Source organism: Xenopus laevis, chromosome 3L (genome assembly GCF_017654675.1).
Source record: "Xenopus laevis strain J_2021 chromosome 3L, Xenopus_laevis_v10.1, whole genome shotgun sequence".
Lineage (NCBI taxonomy): Eukaryota > Metazoa > Chordata > Amphibia > Anura > Pipidae > Xenopus > Xenopus laevis.
In genome coordinates, this window is record NC_054375.1 from 122675319 (window position 1) to 122690943 (window position 15625).

At 39.3% G+C, this 15625-nt stretch overlaps 1 protein-coding gene across 2 annotated transcripts in view; it reads left to right on the plus strand.

The window, feature by feature from the left end:
* The window catches only part of clpx.L (caseinolytic mitochondrial matrix peptidase chaperone subunit X L homeolog), a 43986-nt gene that overhangs the window by 24628 nt on the left and 3733 nt on the right, over positions 1-15625 (plus strand). For both annotated transcript variants that reach the window (XM_018251272.2, NM_001096559.1), the window contains 6 exon segments: positions 550-726; positions 1237-1401; positions 2632-2720; positions 11822-11986; positions 13617-13916; positions 15183-15275. In XM_018251272.2, coding sequence (XP_018106761.1) covers positions 550-726; positions 1237-1401; positions 2632-2720; positions 11822-11986; positions 13617-13916; positions 15183-15275 — 989 coding nt within the window.

The window sequence follows — 15625 nt, forward strand, 5'->3', positions numbered from 1 at the left end:
GGGAAAGGTGTAACTTGTTTAGACAAAGCTCATTTTATCATTTCAACTTTTTCTATGCTGGGCTCTTTTGGGTTTGCTGCATCATGTTTGCTGGTGAAACTGGTGGAAGTGCTGGAATGGTTGTAGATTTATTTTTAGTGGTACATAACCTCTCTTGATTGTAGTAAGAGAGTGGGGGGATACAGTAAGTATGTATCAATAACAGTTCCTTAATGATTTATAAATAAAAGGAGGAGTTAGAATACATGTTTGGGACGAGTCTTCATTATATAGCTCTTGCTGATCAAGTTTGTAGGTGTATACTGACCCTTTAAAAGAGATACATTTGAAAGTTACTTATAATGAGAAGTTTTTAGTTCCCCTTTTAAAACATATCCATTTTTTTAGATTTTGCAATGAACTACAAATTAAATTTTTTTTACACATAAAAATGATCTTCAATGCTGTCCATAAATAAACCAGATTATTATGCTTGAAAGTTAGCAGATAAATATGAGAACACTGAAATATGCACTAAATGTAGGCCCCTTTTATTTTTGCCTCTTTTAGAGCTGCTGCAGATTGCTGGAATCAGCCCTCATGGAAATGCCTTAGGAGCGTCTATGCAGCAGCAGGTAAACCAGCAGATGCCACAGGAAAGGAGAGGAGGCGATGTACTGGACTCTAACCATGATGAGATCAAACTGGAGAAAAGCAACATACTACTTCTGGGCCCAACAGGCTCTGGTGAGACCATCTTTCTTAATGCCTTTCATTCAGGAATGCTCATGGAACCCACCTTCTGAGAATATAAAACATTTATGGATCTGATCTATATCAATATTTAGTGGTGAAGGCATTCAAAGTCAGACTTTGAGACCACAGCACAGTTCCATGAGGAGTCTCATGCAAACGAGCCATCGCAGTTTAACATTACACTTCAGTAGCTAGCTCATTGCAGCAGAGCTGCTGGAAAGAGTGGCCAGATTTAAGGGGCAACATCACAAATCGGTTCCTGAAAAGCAATATTTGTTATAAGATGGTTAATCAGAATATTCAAGGCATCAAACGACCCAGTAAGTTTCTTTTGACAGCCCTGACTATCTTAAATATATACCAGCTTCAACTGTAGTGTAGACTGGTGTATACATAATCATTTGTATGGCCAAACCTTACTCCCTACTGTTCATTAGTATTGTCAAAGGTCTTTAAGCATGTTTAATTATGTAAGCATATAATAATTTTATTATCTCATAGGTAAAACTCTGTTGGCACAGACACTGGCAAAATGTTTGGATGTTCCTTTTGCAATCTGTGACTGTACAACATTAACCCAAGCTGGCTATGTAGGAGAGGACATTGAGTCTGTGATTGCTAAATTGCTGCAGGATGCCAATTACAATGTGGAAAAGGCACAGCAAGGTATGTTTGTGTGATAATGTGCTACTTAAACACTCAGAAACACTGTGGCTTCCAGTGGTGAAAGAATTTTTACTGTCTGGTTCAGTCTGAGTGCACCCTGCATGGCCATGCTTAACTGGGCCAACGCATATGAGCCTTTGCAGTTGAAATAATTAATCAAGAGGTGGCCGTTATTTTAGCTCCAGTCAGCTGACGAAATGACCAAGAATTGGCATAATATAATCATAAGTAGTGATTCACTGAATCCAGGATTCAGTCCCTGTGCATGTCCGAAATTAGGGGTGGGAAGAGAAATCACAAAACACAGAAGTAAAAACCATTTTTTCCAACCCTTCCGCGCCCCTAATTTGCATTTGCAATTTCGGATTCAGTTCAGTATTTGGCCGAATCTTTCATGAAGGATTCGGGGATTTGGCCGAATCCCAAAAAATTGTAAGATGTTAATTGCTCCAGTTTAGAATTAAAAAAGTCTTGGCTGTGTTTCCTGGCCAGAGTTGTCTGTGCTGGTAATGCAAGACCTATACTTAACATGGCTTGTCTATGGCTGCAGCTTGACCAATGTGGCTGTGGTTAATGGACTTCAGTGAAACATTTAGAAAAGTCTGAATCATTAAATCATTAGTGCATCCAGTGCTAACTGCCCAGTCCTTTACATGTTCTTTGTAAGTGCTGTTGTCTCAACACAGACATCCCTAAGAGGTTTGTGTAAATACTAGTGACTACCCTTATATTTTCTTCTGAAGCATACCTGAGAACTAGAATTGTCAGTTTTTTCCATTATTCACATGCTAATTAAGAATCACACAATAACCTTTGCTCTGTTCCTTCTTGTTTGGCCCAAGAAAGAGACAGGACTGCCGTGGCTATAGCTTCCAACACATTCATATTGATTAGAGCTGCAGATCTGAGAAATAAAAATATGCCAGTGGTTTACGTTATACTTTTTTTTTTTTTTTTGGTATATAGTTTTCCAGTTTATTGCAAAATTGGCATTGTATGGAAACCTGCATCTAGTTTGTTTTTTTTTTCTACAAAGAATCAATATAACACAAAATAATGGTGGAGAGAGGAACTGGCAAAATGTTTGTATCCTTTCCTTGCTTCCTAAACTGCAGGTTACTAAGAAATGATCCTGAAATTGTGTACTGTGTTTTGTAGCTGTAGGAAGATGGTAATTTCAAATATCTCTTATATTTAATTCTATGATGGTTTCTGGGTCTCTTTTTACAGGGATTGTTTTCTTGGATGAGGTTGACAAAATTGGCAGTGTACCAGGTATCCATCAGTTACGGGATGTTGGTGGTGAAGGTGTTCAGCAGGTATGTAGCCATTTAGCAAAGGCCAAGTTTAAATCCTTTTTGAAAACATTTACAGGCCCTGTCATTTAAAACTAATTTTCGCCCCTTTTGTTGTCCCTTTTAAGCACTCTAACTAAAAATATAGTTTTACAGATATAAATTTGAATGTAAAAAAAAAAAAAGTAATGTTTCCATGCCTCGGGTAATACCGTCTGCCCCATTTTGCCTATAAGAGGGTGCAATGTTTGTTAATAGAAAATTCTTGTTAGTACAGGTATGGGATCCATCATCCAATAAGATCAGAATTAAGGCCATCTCCCATAGAGAACACAATCCTATTGGGTTTAATTAATGTTTTAATGTTTGTTTAGCAGACTTAAGGTATAGAGATCCAAATTACAAAAAGACCCAGCCCCAGGTCCCGAGCATTCAGGATAATAGATCTCGTACCTGTATTCACCAGAAAACAGACCCAATGGTATCATAAACTGCTTAAAGGGATACTGTCATGGGAAAACATGTTTTTTTTTTTGTTTTTCAAAACTCCTCAGTTAATTGTGCTGCTTCAGCAGAATTCTGCACTGAAATCTGTTTCTCAAAAGAGCAAACAGATTTTTTTATATTTAATTTTAAAATCTGACACGGGGCAAGACATATTGTCAGTTTCCCAGCTGCCCCCAGTCTGATAAACTTCAGTCACTCTTTACTGCTGTACTGCAAGTTGTAGTGATATCACCCCCTCCCCTTCCCCCCAGCAGCCTAGCGACAGAACAATGGGAAGGTAGCCAGATAACGGCTCCCTTATCTGTAGACAGTGTAATTTCGAAATAAAAACGACACCATAAAAATAATGACAGAATCCCTATAAATAGATGTGACTATTGTGTGAATACACAATACTGAATTTTGATTTTTAAGTAAGACATTTCGGGGGAAATTTATGAGAGTGTTAAATTAGACTTGTCACAGCCCAGCAGAGTGAAGTTCAGCTATTCATTTCAGAGGGATTGGTAAAGACTTGTTTATCGGAGAAAGTTAGAGTATTCCGTACTCCAAAAGAAATTTAAATAGAATGGCAGAATTTCACTGTAGTGGACTGTGGTGAGCTATAATTTCTTTCCTTGATAAAATGTGATATATGCTCCATTGTATTTATTGAAAATCATCTTTATCATGTAGGCAACAATGAATAAAACATGGCACCTAATTTTAATCTTGGATAAAAAAAGGATTAACATTTATAATGAGCTCCCTTTAGATCGTCTCTGGTCCTTGTTGGCTCTTCTGCAGAGCCTGGGAAAGCAGCTTACAAGGAAGTGACATTGCTGTTAGTACAATTGAGGTTTTCTGGAAATTGGCATTAACAAAGTAAAGGTGTGCCACTATGTTAAGCCTCCTCAACTTCTTATCAGCACATTTAGTCCGTTTTCAATTGACAAAGGACATACAGAGTGTTGGCTCTCCGCTTGCGGGTTTTTTGGCAGATAGAGAAAATTGTAACTTCTCTTTTGCAGCTCTGGAGCAGATTGGCTCAAAAAGTACAAAAGCAGGCATTTTCGTGCCGATCCCTGCACTCAGATGGAAGTTAGACTGGTCTGTGCAGAAACACAGAGCTACAAAAGAGAGCAGATGCAATTTTCTCTGCCAAAAAAACCACATGCTGAGAGCATCGGAGCCAAAGCTCTTTGTGTTTATAAAGAAATAAATTGCAACACTAATTATACTTGCCCTTGCAGACCTCTTTGAACGTCAAACTATTTGGATTTATTCTCTAATGCTGTTGCACAATATTTGGTATTTGCATGTAACACAAGGGAGTATGTGCCTCTGTAATAGTGAGATGGTTTCAGGAAAGAAAGGGGCATGTTTCAAGTAATAGAAAGAGTTCTGCTCAAGAACAAGAAAGCCGAGTCTGATAAATCCAGCCATTGCAGCACAAACGAAAGAATATTTGTGGTTAGCTAATAATTAGGTTCAGTACCAGTAAAACTAATAAACTCTGCCAGTTATTGACTATGAACTCTAATTTATTGAGTCTGTTAAAAGACAGGCCTAAATCTACAACAAATGAGCTATAAAAAGCACAGAAGAACACTGAACTATGTAAGAGTGTCAAAAATGCAAGTGGAAATTGCATGGGAGTTACAGCAGAGGTTGGTTAAAGTAGTTTCACCCAATGTCTCCGTGGGTTTCCTTTGGGTACTCTGGTTTCCTCCCACAATCCAAAGGCTCCTGATTAAACTGATCCTAATGTGTCTGAATGTGATAGGAACCTTAGATTGTAAACTCTGCACTGTATAAATAACAAATGATAATAAAGTGATCTGGTATCAAAACTGATCCCTTTTATATTGACTTAAAACCCTAGATGGCTTTACAAATACTTAAGGTTCTTGTTTGAACTACTGAGGGGGTGTTATTCTGCTGGATTATATATCTGTTCTTGGCAACACCTCCACAATATGATTAGCTCTCCCTCTTGTAGGGAACAGCTGTGTCTTCCTTTACATCTAGTCTTTTCAGTTATTTGTCCAACATGTATTCAGCGTGCATCAGAACAGGCAACTAAAGTTAATAAAGTATTAAATCTCTTTACACAGATGAGTGTAATTCAATTGTACACCTTAGTTGTCTGCAGGATAATGTTCATTAAAGAACTTATATATTCCACAACCACTAGAGATACAGGGAAAGTAGAGAACTTTAAAGAGACCCTGTGACCTCCCAGCTATCCAGTTCAGACAATTTATATATAAGGAAGTATTCACATCAACTTAAAACATAACTTTTAATCAAAATGGGTTAAAAACACACACACAACCACAAAAACCATGCCTAATCCGACTCCATTAGCAGTGTATGGAAGTCCGGGACCATGTCCCTAAAAACACCCTTAAAAACAGGCATGCGTTGGTTCGGTGGACAAAAAGGTGTTGTCAGCGTTTGAATTACAGCCTGACACCCACAGTGTTAAAGTATAAATCCAGCTCTAATAGCTTTTCCCCAAACCTCCCTTCCAATCATTCCCCAGTGACAATTTCCTGCCTGACTACGTAGGGAACAAGTGGGAGCTAGTCGCCCACCGTCCACCTATGCCACAAGCCCGACGTGTTTCGCCGTATGTCATGGCTTCCTCAGGGGCATAAGTGGCGAGTGCGCGTCCAGAGAAGGTTTAAATAGGCTTCCAATATCGCCCGTGTCAGTTTGTGCATGCGCGTCACTACCGTCCTGGCACTTCCGGTTGCGCACAGTGACTTCCGGTAACGCTTCCGCGATTGGCCCACAGCAACTTCAATGAACCACTGCGCATGCGCTGCCCTCACTTTTGCGAAATGACAGCTCCTGCTGTCAACATTGACACTCTCGGATTGCCAGAAAATTACTGCGCATGTGTACTTCTCCACAGTATGTCTTAATTGTGGGAACCGGCTAATACCAGGTTCACTGCCCCCCCGTCGAGGATTTAGTGGGCAATTGCAACATGGGCCACCCCATAACCAAGCTAAAACAACTATCGGAAGCCCAAGTATATCTCAAAAACCTCTCAATGGATAATGTAACCCACTATCATGCTCATCTTTACTGTTGTGTATAAGTAATCACAAATCCTAATCAAAACCAAAGAATTTTTGAAATCAAATATTTTATAGGAAGGGGGAGAAGGTGAAGCCTTCATTTAGGCCATTGGGAACTCTCGTATTTAGCCAATAAATCCATTGCGCTTCTCGCTGCAACAGTTTTCTATCTATATCGCCTATTCGCATAGTGGGTTCAATCCGGTCAACTGCTGTAAATCTTAACATTTCAAGGCTGCCATTATGGAATTCATTAATGTGCCTTGCCACTGAGGTGTTTCTCCTATGTCTTACATCACCAATATGTTCGAGAATTCTTCTCCTGAATTCACGTTTAGTTTTCCCCACATACCGTATGCCACATTTGCAGGTCATCACATATATCACCCCTGATGTTTTGCAGTTCATGAAATGTTCAAGGGTGTAAATGGGTTTATCTTCTCTGCCCTGATATACCACGGCTTTTTCAATAAATGGACAGGCCAAACAGCTGCCACATTTGTAACATCCCTTAGTTCTGTTCTCTAGCCACGTTGGTCTCACATTTTTGCTGAGATGACTATGTACAAGTTGGTCACGCAGATTCCTACTGCGTCTGAAAGTAATAGTAGGTTTGATTCCTATTACACTGGTTAGGTCTTTATCCTGTTCCAGGATCTGCCAGTGGTTAGTTAGTATCTGTCGAATCTGCTTTTCTTCAGAACAGTAGTTTCCTATAAATCTTATTATTTTGTTGGACTTATTTGTCTCCTTAGATTTATTGGGAATAAGGAGCTGATTTCTATCTGCCTCTAGGGCTCTCTTATAGGCAGTCTTCAGGGAATTATGGCTGTATCCTCTCTGTTTAAATCTCTGATACAGCTTGTCAGCCTCTTTTTTGAACTCTGTCTGTGTACTGCAGATCCTTTTCACCCTTAAATATTGTCCTGTTGGTATGCCTCGTATCAGACTGGATGAATGCTGGCTTTTGGCATGTAATAGATTATTGGTTGCTGTGTCCTTTCTAAATACTGTGGTTTGTACATCATTGTTAATATCTCTATAAATACGGATGTCCAGAAAGTTAATTGCATCCTTATTAATTTCAGACGTCACCTTCAAATTAATGTTGTTGCAGTTAAGTTTCTCAACAAATTTACCAAATTTTTCTTTAGTGCCAGACCAAATGAGCACTACATCATCAATGTAGCGTAACCATAACGCGATGTTCTCAGTAAATTCCGCCAGGTCATCATTAAACACAAAATTGTGTTCCCACCATCCCAGGTATATGTTGGCGTATGTGGGGGCACACGTACTTCCCATTGCTGTGCCCCGTACCTGATGATAGTAGTGGTCATTAAATGTGAAAAAATTATGTTTCAAAATAAATTCCAGGAGTTCTAAGACAAAGGCGTTATGTTTTTTGTACTGTTGTCCCCTCTGTTCCAGGGTCTCCTGGACTGCCTTAAGACCTATTTCATGTAGTATGCTCGTGTAAAGTGATTCTACATCCAGGCTGGCCAGGAACTGGTCATCTCTTAAAGAGACCCCCTCAAGATGTCTTAAAGTGTCCATAGTATCTAATATAAAGGACGGGAGACAACACACGAAAGGTTTTAATATTTTATCCACATAGTTGCTAGCTGGTTCCGTTAGACTCCCTATCCCAGATACAATTGGACGTCCTGGTGGAGAAGACGCGTTTTTGTGTATCTTAGGGATTGTGTAAAATGTTGGAATAATCGGTGACCTAACTGTCATATAGTTCAGTTCTTCCTTGCTAATAAGATTGGACTCTTTACCTTTCTTTAAAATAGATATTAACTCAGCCTGAAAGATTTTCGTCGGATCTGTGCTTAACCGCGTGTAGCAGTTTTTATCTTTTAACAGGCGTAGGCATTCCTGTACATATTTCTCCCTATCCTGGACTACAATATTGCCGCCCTTATCGCTGGGCTTTATTATGATGTCACTATTTTTCCCTAGTTCCTTAATTCCCTGTCTGATTTTGAAGGGCAAATTGTTCATACCCCGATCTTTATTCAATGCTTTAATATGTAACTTTTTAAAATCCTGAGTGCAACATTCAATGAATGTATCTATTTTGGCCCCAACTGTGCCCAACGGTGTGTAGGTACTCTTGGGTTTTAGTTTAGTAAATGGGCCTGTGACAGAGGGGACAACAGTACAAAAAACATAACGACTTTGTCTTAGAACTCCTGGAATTTATTTTGAAACATAATTTTTTCACATTTAATGACCACTACTATCATCAGGTACGAGGCACAGCAATGGGAAGTACGTGTGCCCCCACATACGCCAACATAAACCTGGGATGGTGGGAACACAATTTTGTGTTTAATGATGACCTGGCGGAATTTACTGAGAACATTGCGTTATGGTTACGCTACATTGATGATGTAGTGCTCATTTGGTCTGGCACTAAAGAAAAATTTGGTAAATTTGTTGAGAAACTTAACTGCAACAACATTAATTTGAAGGTGACGTCTGAAATTAATAAGGATGCAATTAACTTTCTGGACATCCGTATTTATAGAGATATTAACAATGATGTACAAACCACAGTATTTAGAAAGGACACAGCAACCAATAATCTATTACATGCCAAAAGCCAGCATTCATCCAGTCTGATACGAGGCATACCAACAGGACAATATTTAAGGGTGAAAAGGATCTGCAGTACACAGACAGAGTTCAAAAAAGAGGCTGACAAGCTGTATCAGAGATTTAAACAGAGAGGATACAGCCATAATTCCCTGAAGACTGCCTATAAGAGAGCCCTAGAGGCAGATAGAAATCAGCTCCTTATTCCCAATAAATCTAAGGAGACAAATAAGTCCAACAAAATAATAAGATTTATAGGAAACTACTGTTCTGAAGAAAAGCAGATTCGACAGATACTAACTAACCACTGGCAGATCCTGGAACAGGATAAAGACCTAACCAGTGTAATAGGAATCAAACCTACTATTACTTTCAGACGCAGTAGGAATCTGCGTGACCAACTTGTACATAGTCATCTCAGCAAAAATGTGAGACCAACGTGGCTAGAGAACAGAACTAAGGGATGTTACAAATGTGGCAGCTGTTTGGCCTGTCCATTTATTGAAAAAGCCGTGGTATATCAGGGCAGAGAAGATAAACCCATTTACACCCTTGAACATTTCATGAACTGCAAAACATCAGGGGTGATATATGTGATGACCTGCAAATGTGGCATACGGTATGTGGGGAAAACTAAACGTGAATTCAGGAGAAGAATTCTCGAACATATTGGTGATGTAAGACATAGGAGAAACACCTCAGTGGCAAGGCACATTAATGAATTCCATAATGGCAGCCTTGAAATGTTAAGATTTACAGCAGTTGACCGGATTGAACCCACTATGCGAATAGGCGATATAGATAGAAAACTGTTGCAGCGAGAAGCGCAATGGATTTATTGGCTAAATACGAGAGTTCCCAATGGCCTAAATGAAGGCTTCACCTTCTCCCCCTTCCTATAAAATATTTGATTTCAAAAATTCTTTGGTTTTGACTAGGATTTGTGATTACTTATACACAACAGTAAAGATGAGCATGATAGTGGGTTAAATTATCCATTGAGAGGTTTTTGAGATATACTTGGGCTTCCGATAGTTGTTTTAGCTTGGTTATGGGGTGGCCCATGTTGCAATTGCCCACTAAATCCTCGACGGGGGGGCAGTGAACCTGGTATTAGCCGGTTCCCACAATTAAGACATACTGTGGAGAAGTACACATGCGCAGTAATTTTCTGGCAATCCGAGAGTGTCAATGTTGACAGCAGGAGCTGTCATTTTGCAAAAGTGAGGGCAGCGCATGCGCAGTGGTTCATTGAAGTTGCTGTGGGCCAATCGCGGAAGCGTTACCGGAAGTCACTGTGCGCAACCGGAAGTGCCAGGACGGTAGTGACGCGCATGCACAAACTGACACGGGCGATATTGGAAGCCTATTTAAACCTTCTCTGGACGCGCACTCGCCACTTATGCCCCTGAGGAAGCCATGACATACGGCGAAACACGTCGGGCTTGTGGCATAGGTGGGCGACTAGCTCCCACTTGTTCCCTACGTAGTCAGGCAGGAAATTGTCACTGGGGAATGATTGGAAGGGAGGTTTGGGGAAAAGCTATTAGAGCTGGATTTATACTTTAACACTGTGGGTGTCAGGCTGTAATTCAAACGCTGACAACACCTTTTTGTCCACCGTACCATCGCATGCCTGTTTTTAAGGGTGTTTTTAGGGACATGGTCCCGGACTTCCATACACTGCTAATGGAGTCGGATTAGGCATGGTTTTTGTGGTTGTGTGTGTGTTTTTAACCCATTTTGATTAAAAGTTATGTTTTAAGTTGATGTGAATACTTCCTTATATATAAATTGTCTGAACTGGATAGCTGGGAGGTCACAGGGTCTCTTTTTAAAGTTCTCTACTTTCCCTGTATCTCTAGTGGTTGTAAAGTATTAAATCTGCAGCAGCATCCCACATGCACACAGTTATTTAAACCTGTGCCAACAAATTGTATACGGATGTGCAAACATACAGTTCAGAGCTAAAATAGGTAAGGCATGGTAGTGGATGCCATATACAGTAGCAGAAGTATATCTGGAGGAACAATAATCCACTTGGGTAGCAAATGTTATGTTTACCACCAAAACATAATTAAGCCAACTTTGAGTGGAAACAGACCATTGATATAGACTGATACAACTCACACTGTGTAATAGATTGGCAGCAGTACGTAAATCAGTGAATGCCCAATATATAGCAGCATGCTGGTTTCTGTTTTGGAAGAGGAAAAACAAGAAGGTTCCATTGCAGTGTGCTAAGGAATACAAACACTATTGCCATGTCGTATGAGTCTGAAGAGCACTGTCCACAAGAAAGATGCATTTATTAAGGAAGATGTACCTAACACAGTGGCCATTTAGTAAATAAGCCATTTAACAACAGCTTTACATTCATAATGTTGTTGAATAAATGTCCAGTAGAGAGCCTTATATATCACATAGGTTCATGAATGCAGCCTTGACGTGTTGTGGTCTGAGTGAATCTCATGGTTTAAGGCAGGGATCCTCAACCTTTTGAACCCGTGAGCAACATTCAGAAGTAAAAGCAGTTGGGGAGCAACACTAGCATGAAAAATGTTCTTGGGGTGCCAAATAAGTTTTGTGATTGGCCATTTGGTAGCCCCTATGTGGGTATTCAACCTACATTGAGGCTCTGTTTGGCAGTACATCTGTTTTTTATGCAACCAAAACTTGCCTCCAAGCCTGGAATTCAAAAATAAGCACCTGCTTTGAGGCCACTGGGAGCAACATCTAAGGGGTTGGAGAGTAACACATAGCTCACGGGCTACTGGTTGGGGATCACTGGTTTAAGGTATGGGATATGGCTTGTGTCAAGCATGGGGTCTAACTTACAGCCAATGTTGTTGTAGTTCTTTACAATTGAAATATGTTTGTACATGACAAAGCCGACACCTCTCTGAACTCTACTTCTTCCACTATTCTGTGTACAAACAGGGCTTGCTAAAACTTCTGGAAGGCACCATCGTTAATGTCCCAGAAAAGAACTCTCGCAAGCTGAGAGGAGAAACTGTTCAAGTCGACACAACTAATATTCTCTTTGTGTCATCTGGTGCTTTTAACGGTCTGGATAGGATCATCAGCAGAAGAAAGAATGAGAAGGTTTGTCATAAGTCATGACCAGGACGTAGTTATCCTAATGTTTCATTCTGTAACACGTTAGTTAAGATAACTCCCCTGGATGTTGTAATATTACATCCTGAAAACGACTAAGCTTTGCTCTTCATGTCAGGTGACGGTATAGGGCAATTCTGATTATAAATCAATAAGTAAGGAGTATTGGGGAGCACCTCCCATCAAATAGAAAACTACCAATTGTGTGCAAGGTCAAATAATTAAACCAATATAGAAAAGAAAAAGACTTTACCTATTGCTTTGCACCTTCCCATTCCTCTTAGTCCAAAAACACATATGTCTACCCCACAACACGTTAAAACATAACTTTTAATAAATATCATTAAGAAAGAGAGAGAGAAAAACGTCCAGATTAACACCATTGAAAATACCTTAGGTGCAGGGAGGCGAGATGCCACAGGATAGTGGGTTTAAAACAAATCTCTGCGGCAATATATATGCCGAACAATCCCACAAAATAATATGGTGGCATGTTGTTGTGTACTGGTATCAGCCTTATATACATAGACAATGGTAATCAATGGGCGCAATAAATCTAAGAGTCGCACCTAGATAGTGCCTCTTTCGGTCTAAACCTAGCAGTATGCTACGATATTAATATTTTAGACGTTATATGCTGCGGTAATATCAAATTAAATGTATAAAATGCTCTGCTTGGTGGATTACCATTGTCTATGTATATAAGGCTGATACCAGTACACAACAACACGCCACCATATTATTTTGTGGGATTTTTTGGCATATATATTGCCGCAGAGATTTGTTTTAAACCCACTATCCTGTGGCATCTCGCCTCCCTGTACCTAATGTATTTTTAATGGTGTTAATCTGGACTTTTTTCTTTCTCTTTCTTAATGATATTTATTAAAAGTTATGTTTTAACATGTTGAGGGGTAGATATATGACTGTTTTTGGACTAAGAGGGATGGGAAGGTGCAAAGCAACAGGTCAATTCTTTTTCTTTTCTATATCAATTCTGATTATACTCAATAGACAGACAGACTGATTGATAAATTATAGCTGATGATAGAATGATAAATTATAGATGATGATAGATGGATACATAGATGGATAGATAGATGGATATTGATAGATGGATATTGATAGATGGATATTGATAGATGGATGTTGATAGATGGATATTGATAGATGGATATTGATAGATGGATATTGATAGATGGATATTGATAGATGGATATTGATAGATGGATATTGATAGATATTAGATAGATATTGATAGATATTAGATAGATATTAGATAGATAGATATTGATAGATATTAGATAGATAGATAGATATTGATAGATATTAGATAGATAGATAGATATATAGATATAGATATTAGATAAATATTGATAGATGGATGGATGGAAGGTGCACACCACAAAGTTATTTTTTCTGGATGACAGAGCTGGGAAACAATGTAAATAATGTAGAAGAATTGCACTTGCAAAATTTTCTGAATTAGTCTTCTAAAGATATATTTTTCAACAAATGATTTTATCAAAGATTTATTTCTGCATCATGTGCAACGCAACTTCCTCACTTTGAACATCTGGCTATGTATCTGAATTAATCCCCCCCCTTCCTCTAATAGTATTTAGGTTTTGGAATAGCCTCAAATATGGGCAAAGGAAGGCGAGCAGCAGCTGCAGCTGACCTAGCCAATAACAGTCCAGAATCCAATGCTGTGCAGGATATTGAGGAAAAAGACAGACTTTTGCGACTTGTGGAGGCCAGAGACCTTATTGAGTTTGGCATGATCCCGGAGTTTGTTGGCCGCTTACCTGTGGTGGTTCCTCTGCATAGCCTGGATGAACAAACCCTCGTGCGGATCCTTACAGAGCCACGCAATGCAGTTGTGCCACAATATCAAGCCCTCTTCAGTATGGATAAGGTACACGTCTTGCTATTTACATCCTCAGGAATAGATTACTGGTTTGCCCTTAAATTTATTGATGCCCTAGTCATGTTTCAGGAGGCTGAATGAGGAAATAGTCCCAACATCCAAAAGAATAAGAATGCAGTGTAGTTTGCTCAGAAATCAGTATCTCTCATCATATGTCACATGAGCTTTAGGTTTTAGTTTCCCTTTAAAGGACAACTAAGGTAAATAAAGACTAAGGCTGATAACAAAGGCATTCTGTGTAAGAACTTACAGCGCAGAGTAAATCCTGTCTCTGTGGAGTTAGTGGTAAACACACTGCCTGCTGAAACCTTCTCCTGGGCCTTGGTGATGTAGGCAAAATCTTTTAAAGGGGTTGTTCACCTTCCAAATACTTTGTTTCAGTTCAACTGTTTCAGATTGTTCCCCCGGAATAAAGACTTTTTTCAATTAATTTCCATTTTTTTTTTTTTTTATTTCAAAATATAAGTTTAATTCAGGCGCACAAGTCTAAAGTGTTACAATTTTGCGATATTAGTTGATAAATTTTTCAGCAGCATCGCTGGAGTATTACCAACTATTGTATCAATTCTAACAGCTACCTTTAAGGGTAAGGTCACACCTGGAGATTCTGGGAGATTTAGTCCCCGGGCTACTAATCGCCTCTTCTTTGGGGCGACTAATTTTCCAGAAATGCTTCCGCCTGCTAGAAGGAAAAAATGCCTACAGCATGGCACTCACGGCGCTTCGTTTTCCAAAGTCGCCCCACGAGGAAACTTCGGACGACTTGTAATAGATGAGTTTAAGTAGCTCTGCACATGCCTGTAATGTGAGGCTCTCTCCCCTGCTTCAGTGACAGGCTCCTTATCTATTTGCATAAATTGAATTTGCGACCCCCCCCCCCCTCCAGCCAATAGGAATCATGACACATGCCTGGGGTGAAGGGGAGGGATTTTTGGAGCATGCACATTAGCAATCCGTGAGAGAAGGCGGTGGAGTTCTTTAAGCACGTTGGCTGCTGTTTTCTCTAAAATGGTCTGCGAATTGGCCATGTTGATATCCTCTTGAGAAAACTTTTCTGAAGAAAAAAAGAAATTAGGACTATTGAAGGGGGAAGAGGGGAAGAATTGGCTTACCTTCTCCTTTAAACCTCCACATATTGCAGCAGTAAAATTAACCTTAAGACCTTTGATTTGCCATATTCGGCTTATAGTTTCTTATTTAACAAGGGTTTTACAGAATAACGTTATTAACCTTCTCACACTTTCCTTTGAACAGTGCGAGTTAAGCATTAGCGAAGATGCTTTGAGGGCCATTGCCAGACTGGCTCTTGAAAGAAAAACTGGTGCAAGAGGCCTCCGGTCTATAATGGTGAGCTACTAGAAGAAATTTGAATGATTCCAGTGTTTTCTTAGTTTAATGGACAAATATGTCTTCCTTTACAACTGTGTATTCTGTTCTGTTTTCTATTATATTGGAGGTAGTATAGGGGAGTGTAGTGCATAAATGCAAAGAAGTCAGCAATGCACAAGTGTCTTCTGCCCTTGCTAAATGTAAATTTTATTTCTTGTTGGCACATTTACGCATTGCACTCAATAAACATAATCAGTTATGTTTCTAATTTATTTTATTGTTCTATAGCAAATTAAAGTTTATTCAGTGATCCCTTGTTTTCATTTTGGAAATTGAAATTATAGTATAAGAATTGCATTATTTTGTTT